General features: G+C 43.6%; 1 protein-coding gene across 4 annotated transcripts in view; it reads right to left on the bottom strand.

Annotated features, from left to right (window-relative positions):
* The window catches only part of NOD1 (nucleotide-binding oligomerization domain containing 1), a 110,652-nt gene that overhangs the window by 19,557 nt on the left and 83,119 nt on the right, over positions 1-7,976 (bottom strand). For all 4 annotated transcript variants that reach the window (XM_010829264.1, XM_010829272.1, XM_010829256.1 and 1 more), the window contains 2 exons: positions 3,152-3,235; positions 1,976-2,059 (listed from right to left, as the gene is read on the bottom strand). In XM_010829264.1, the coding sequence (XP_010827566.1) occupies positions 1,976-2,059; positions 3,152-3,235 (168 nt within the window). The remainder of the gene's footprint in view (positions 1-1,975; positions 2,060-3,151; positions 3,236-7,976) is intronic.

The raw sequence follows: 7,976 nt of genomic DNA, 5'->3' as shown, positions 1-7,976 counted from the left end.
ACAGGGAGGCCTGGCGTGCTGCAGTTCATGGGGTCGCAAAGAGTTGGACATGACTGAGAGACTGAACTGGTCCAAATTTTAAATGTGTTTCACTTTGGACCAATAATTAGACTTCTAGAAATTGACCTTATGGTGTGCAAAGACATTACACACAGGTTTCTATACATGCAGTATTGATTGCAGTCTTTTTTGGTCATAATGTAAGATGTGAACAAATTTCAGTATCAATAGAGGCAACAGGAAAAATAAGTTGTGAGTGTGCAGCCTTTAGAGAGACTGAGGTAGGAGGAAGAAAGAGGCTGAAGAGCATAGCACTTAAGACACTCTGAGTCAGATAAGCCAGCTGGGAATCACTTACTAGCAGGGTGACCACAGCAGGTGGTTGAACTTCTCTGGGCCTGAGTTTTCCCATCAGTAAATGTTAACAGTAACGGTACAACCCTCTTTGCATGGTTGTGAGAATGAGTTACTGTACGAAAAAGACTGAGAACAATGCATGATGTATTTATGGTCAGTACTCAAGAGATTCTGGGGATTGACATTATCCACCTAGAGCTGTGAGTCTCAACCGGGGTGAGTTTCCATCCAGAGACACTTGCCAATGTCTGGAGACAATTTTGATTGTCACAATTAGGGGTCACTACAGAGTATCTAATGGGCAAAGACCAGGGATTCTGCTGAATATCTTACAATGCACAGGACAGCCTCTCAACAAAAAAGAAATATCTGGACCAAAATGTCAAAACAGTGTTGAGACTGAGAAACCCCGACATAAAAGGACATATAAAATATGTACAATATATGGCTGAGATGTTTTTTAAGCCACTTGCTAAATTCTATTTTGTAAGAAAAGGGATATTTATTTGAATATACATTCAAATGCTAGAAATAGAAGATTATATTTAGGAAACATGAAAGGGGAGGTACTTTCACTTCCTACTTGCCAGACTTCAGTGTCATATTTTTTTTCTCAGAAAGTATTTTTTTACTTTTCAAAATCTTTTAAGAGATTTTTTGAAGAGAAAAGGGAAATGAGCTTACTGGGCAGCAGGTCTAGTGTTGGAATTCTCACAATGACATTTACATTAACTAATTTAGCCAATATCTCATGAGGAGGATATGGAGACATGTAATATAACTTCCTCACCTGAATTTATGATACAGGCAAGTAAATAAAATACAGTAAAATAAAACTATGGTAAATGGCCAAAAAAAGAACCAAAAAAAAAAAAAGGAGCACTTTCAGAAGGTAACATTAATGAATTAGTGGCCCTGGAATGCAGAGAGGAGTGAGGACAGGTGAGGAGCATGAAGGTCAACTCCGGATGTGACTAGCTGGGGAAGGAGGAGGCTGCATGGGAGAAACGCAATGTAAGAGGAAGAAGGGAGAACACTGAAACAAGTATGCGAAAGTTTGACCCTTCAAGGCGTATCTGGGGGTGTTCCAGAGATATCCTGACAGTTAGAATGGCTGGCCTTCTGATTTACCTGAGGCCTGCAGTGGCCAAGAAAGCTAAGGTCTCAAACTCAGGCTCCTAGGGCCCATTCCACCCATTCTGTACTTATCTGTGCTTCTGGGAATGACTATCATCTTCTCCAGGAGGAAATTAAATTATAAATCTTCCTTTGAGGAAAGGCCTAGAGCCTTTTCAATTTTCAGGCTTCCCTGGTGATTCAGATGGTAAAAAATCTGCCTGCAATGTGGGAGATGTGGGTTTGATCCTGGATTGGGAAGATGTCCTTGGGGAAGGCATGGCAACCCACTCCAGTATTCTTGCCTGGAAAATCCCATAGTCAGAGGAGCCTGGTGGACTACAGCCCACGGGGTCACAAAGAGTTGGACATTACTGAGCGACTAAGCACAGCACAGAGCCTTCTCAATTCAGAGGCAGCCTTTCAGTTAAGATTTTAGGCTGTGCACAGTCTTTGGAAAAATCCCCAAGACCCAACCTTCCAAAATAACTCTGGTTATTACCAGAATATTCTCAGAGATGCATTCTGCTGCAGGGCCCATGCGAGGCTCTTTCCTCCTTCTGTAGAGATGCCGTTGAATGCAAGACTAGGAAGGAAAAACATTTGGAGGAGGTTATTAAAAACATGTCTACATTTGCCTTTGGCCTGGTAGCTCAGATGGTAAAGAACTTGCCTGAAATGTGGGAGAACCAGGTTTGATACCTGGGTGGAGAAGATCCCCTGGAGGAAGGCATGGCAACCCACTCCAATTTTCTTGCCTGGAGAATTCCATGGACAGAGGAGCCTGGCAGACTACAGTCCATGGGGTCACAAAGAGTCGGACGCAACTGAGAGCCTAACACACTCAGCAACTAAAGCATCTGGAAAGACTTGCCAGGAGGTGGCCCCTGCCTGGGCTGACTCAAAGCAAGAAGCAGAAGTGCTCAGCTGTGCCAGCAGCCGCTCGAGTTTGTTGCTTCAGAGCCCAGGTTCAGACCATGAGGACGGGCCAGAAGGGAAATGAAACATGGGCCAGATCTGGTCACAATGCCCACAGCGGGCTGAAGAGGCTTGGCCAGCTCTGCTTTGGATGCTGACACCTACAGGCACACATCAGTGAGGCCTAGGGAAATCTCTGTTCTCATAAGGAAGGAACTCTGCTACTTCCCCTACCATAGGAGACTCTCTGTAATTGACAGCAATAACACAGGCAACCAAGAGACACCCAGGTCTCAGGGATTCAGCCAGAGGTTTAAAGGAGGGCCGGGAAGGACCAAGTCTGTTTACGGAGATGAAAGGTCCCCTCTTGTCCCAGCACCATCCTGAGAATGAAGAAGGGGCAGAAATAAGCTGCCCAGTGTTCCTTTCAGTTTTATTTTGACTGAAGAATTCCTTCCCAACCCCCAAGGGGCACATGCAGACTGCCAAGGGGCTGGCAGTGTCTCATGTCTGATATGATGGGTGTGTACACATGTCACATTACGGAGCTGAAAACTTAACCATGATGTACTTTACTGTATGCCTATCTTCTATGTCAATAAAAATGTTCTGGAAAAAGTAAAACCACACACACAAATACCTTCCCTGTTAGGAATGCCAGCCACCCTCTTCCCCTTGGTTCCTCCCCTGGTAAAACAAGAGGTGCACCCAGTGCCCAGGTTGGCCCTGAAGACACTGGGTCTCAGAAAGCAGCAGTTACCTCAGGTTGGTCAAGCTGGGGTGGTTCCTCAGAGCCTCTGCGAAGGCCTTTGCTCCTTCATCACCGATTTGATTGCCCCACATCCTGAGGACAGAGGCGAGACAGTAAAAGTTACCTCATGCTCATCCCCTTATTTTCTGCTTGTGGCCACAGGAGATGGTGTGTAATCTCAACAGGCAGATGTCTCTGCTCCATCTCTGGAGCTGTGGCCTGGAGATGAATCCCTCCACCAGCCCCTTAGTGAGCTGCTCTGGAGGAACAAAACCAGTAGAAGCCTTGTGAACATAAGTCAGACACAATTAGAAACCAATTCTGACCCCTGAGTTTTGGAAAGCTGTCAGTCAGAGCCTAAGCTCATGCCCGTCCCTGAAATGTCACAGGATATACAGGTTGCAAGAGCTTGAAAGGAAGGCCTGGGGAGGTGCCAGGTCCCAATATCCATTTGACCCTGAGGTGGTGACACATGTCCCTGAAAGCATAGTCAGTCTTGCATAAGGCAAATATCAAGAAACACACGGAGAAACTTAATCAGCAATTCTGCTGGTATGTAAAGAGGACATGATCAAATCATGCTGTTCAGATTGTTGTAGTTTGGGTGGGGAGTTGCAATGACAAACTGTATTCCCTTCCCCACAGCAGAAAACCTTAAGAGGATCTGGCTAAATCAAGGGTCTGTATGGTAAGACATTGGGTTCCCAACCTGGCCCTGCCCCCTGCCACCTATGCGTGCTTGGGTGGTGTGTAGTCTCTTAGGTCTTAGTCTCCTCGTCTGAAAGCAGGAATAAGAAGAGCATTTCCTCATAGAGTTGTGAGAATGAAGTGAGTTAATATATGCAAAGCCACTCAGAACAGTGCTGAGCCTATAAGAGTCAGCAATTTCTAAAAGGCTGAGGGTCACTCTCTACAGAAAGCAAGTCTGCTGGGCCCACCACAACACAACCAAAGCCGCCTCAGCCACATGCTCTCTCCAGGCAAGTGGCCTGCTGATGTCTCTGGCAGTATGGCTTGTAAAACCCCAGAATGAGAGTTTTCAGCATTTTGCATAAAAAGTGTGTGAATATAACTGTAAAAGATCAAACTTTCAATAAAGTGGGAAACTATTCATGACATGAGATTGAGTGAAGAATGAGTAAAATTCAATACAGATAGTTTGACATCTACAATATTAAAACAGTATATATATATAGAGAGAGATCAAGAAAGCTTAACTGACATCTAGGGTTGATAATTATTTTTGAGAAGATGATCTCTATTAAACTTTTCATATTTTCCATATAATATTTTCCATATTTTACAAATAAAACTATTTATGTTTCTTTTAAAATCAGGGGAAAATTGTAACTATGAAAAGCTTTAAATAGTCTCCTGAATCAAAACCATAATGAGGTATCACCTCACACCCATATGAATGGTTACTATCAAAACACCAGGAAATAACAAGTGTTGGTGAGGATGTGGAGAAACTGGAACCCTTATGCCCTGTTAGTAGGAATGCAAAATGGTACAGGTGCTGTAGAAAGCAATATGGTGGTTCCTCAGGAAAGTAAAGACAGAATTGCCATGTGGTCTAGCAATTCCACTTCTGAGTTTATACCCAGAAGAACTGAAATCAGAGCTTCAAAGAGATATATGTACACCCATGGCAATAGCAGCATTATTCAAAAGAGCTAAAAGGTAGAAATAACCCAAGTGTCCACTGACAGATTAATGGATAAACAAAATGTGGTATGTGCATCGAATGGAGTATTATACAGCCTTAAAAAAGAAGTAAAGTCTGATACATGCTACAACATGGATAAACCTTGAGAACCTAATGCTAAGTAAAAGAAGCCAGTCACAAAAGGACAAATACTGTACGACTCCACTTACGTACAGTAGCTGAATGCACAGGGACAGACAGTAGGAAGGTGGTTGCCAAGGGCTGAGGGGAGGGCAGAATGGGGAATTACTGTTTCATGGGTAAAGGGTTTCTGTTTTACAAGATAAAGAGAGTTCTGGAAATGGATGATGATGATGGTTGCATGACTATATGAATATACTTAATTTTAAGTGTATCAAACTGTACACTTAAAATGGTTAAGATGGTAAGTTTTATGTTACATGTATTTTCAATAAAAAATTGAACTAAAAAAGGCTCCAGAGAGGGGAGGCAGAGACAAGATGGTGGACTAGAAGGATGTGAACTCACCTCTTCTTACGAAAACACCAAAATCACAACTAAGTGCTGAACAGCTATCAGCAAAAGATGGTGGAACCTACCAAAGAAGATATCCTACATCCAAGGAGGCCCCAACAAGGCAGGATGAAGGACATTCTCACGATAAAATCAAATTCCACACCTCCCAGGTGAGTGACCCACAAACTGGAAACTTTTATCACAGAAGTTCTCCCACAAAAGTGAAAGTTCTGAGCCCCATATCAGGCTCCCCAGCCCAGGGGTCTGGCAACAGGAGGAGAAGGTCCCAGAGAATCTGCCTTTGAAAGCCAGTGGGGTTGGATCACAAGAATTCCACAAAACTGGGGGAAACAAACTCTACTCTTGGAGGGCACATGCAGCAACCCAGGGGAAAAGTAGTGACCTCGTAAGAGCCTAGGCCAGACCTACCTGCTCATATTGGAGAGAGTCTCCTACAAAGGCAGGGTGGCTGTGGCTTGCTGTGGGGACAAAGACACTGATGATGGTAGTTCTTGGGAGTACTCATTGGCATGAGCCTTCCTGGAGGCCTCCATTTTTTCACCAAAATCTGGCCCCACATGATAGCCTGTAGGCTCTAGTGCTGGGTCACTCTGGGTCCACCAACCAACAAGGTGGGAACACAGCCCCACCCTTAGCAGAAAGGCTGCCTAAAGTCTTCCTGACCATACAGCTGCCCACTAAACACACCCACTGACACAGCTCTGCCTACCACAGGGACAAGACCCAGCTCTACCCACCAGTGGATGGGAACTAGTCTCACCCTCCAGGAAGCCTGCACAAGCCTCTCAGACAGATTCATCCATGAGGGGGCAGACAGCAGAAGCAAAAGGGACTATAACCCTGCAGCCTGTGGAATAGAAACTGCAGTCACAGAAAGTTAGACAAAATGAAGACTGCCACAGAACAGAATAAAGAAAAAAGGATGAAAAGAAATGAGGATGGTCCAAGAGACCTCTGGGATAACATAAAATGCAACAACATTTGCATTGTGGGGGTCCCAGAAGGAGGCGAGACAGAGAAAGGACCTGAGAACACATCTGAAGAGATAATAGCTGAAAATTTCCCTAATACAGGGAAGGAAATAGTCACCCAGAGATTCTCAGCAGAATCTCTGCAGGCCAGAAGGATTGGAATGATATATTTAAGGTGATGAGTGGGAAGACCCTACAACCAAGAATGCTCTACCCAGTAAGGCTCTCATTCAGATTTGATGGAGAAATCAAAAGCTTTACAGACAAGCAGAAGCTAAGAGAATTCATCATCACTAAAGCAGCTCTACGATAAATGCTAAAGGAACTTCTCTAGGTGGAAAAAAGAAGGCCACACTAGAAACAAGAAAATCATGAAGGGAAAAGCTTACCAGTATAATCAAACATATATAAAGGTAGGATATCATCCACACACAAATATGACCTCAAAACCAGCAACCATGAGGAGAATATAAATGCAGAATACTGGAAATGCATTTGAAATTAAGAGATCAGAAGCTTAAAACAATCTTGTTTATATACAGACTGCTGTATCAAAACCTCATGGTAATGACAAACTGAAAGTCTACAATTGATACATATACAAAAAAAGAAAGAGGAATCCAAACACAACACTACACTTAGTCATCAAGTCACAAGAGAACAAAAGAGGAAGTAAAGAAAAAAGACCTACAAAAACAAATTCAAACCCATTAACAAAATGGCAATAAAAATATATATTGATAATTACCTTAAATGTGAATGGATTAAATGCCCCAACCAAAAGACACAGACTGGCTAAATGGGGTACAAGACATATATACATACATATATACACACACACACACACACACAGTCTACAATGGACCCATTTTAGATCTAGGACACAGACTGAAAGTAAGGGGATGGAAAAAGGTATTCCATGCAAATACAAATCAAAAGAAAGCTGGAGTAGCAATACTCCTATCAGACAAAATGGACTTTAAAGACTGTTACAAGAAACAAAGAAGGACACTGCATAACGATTGAGGGATCACTTCAAGAAAATACAACAACTGTAAATATATATGTACCCAAAATAAAATGTAGGAGCACCACAATATATAAGGCAAATACTAACAGCCAGAAGAGGATAAATCAACAGTACCACAATAATGGTAGGGGACTTTAATACCCCACTTATATCAATGGACAGATCATCCAGAAAGAAAATAAGGAAACATAGATCGAGCATTCCATCCAAAAGCAGCAGGATACACATTCTTCTCAAGTGCACATGGAACATTCTCCAGTGTTGGGGGCCAGAGTGAGGCACTCCGCCCGTGGCAAAGGTCATGAGGAAGAAGGCTCAACATATGCAAAGGCGGGATCGAGCCTCAGGAGTCCCCCTGGAAATCCTCGAGCATCTACCCCCATAACCAGAGCCTGCCTACTTTACTACTTTGTGCTCTCACCTACACCTCTGACTTTACGGGGGGCTGTCCCCCACCACCTCTTTCGGAGAAGGAGTTAACTTAGAGCTCCAGTTAATAAAAACTCCTGGGCGTGACAAGAGTGTTTTAACCTACAAACTCCTCTGAAGGTTCTCTGGCCTGCCTGACAGGCTTGTCCGGCCACATGTGATTGCTCACAGCCTCCCAACCGTGAGAGGCACGAGATG

Source organism: Bison bison, unplaced genomic scaffold, assembly GCF_000754665.1.
Source record: "Bison bison bison isolate TAMUID 2011002044 unplaced genomic scaffold, Bison_UMD1.0 scf7180017858770, whole genome shotgun sequence".
Lineage (NCBI taxonomy): Eukaryota > Metazoa > Chordata > Mammalia > Artiodactyla > Bovidae > Bison > Bison bison.
The sequence above is the reverse complement of the archived record's forward strand: the minus strand, read 5'-3'. Positions and strand labels throughout refer to the sequence as shown.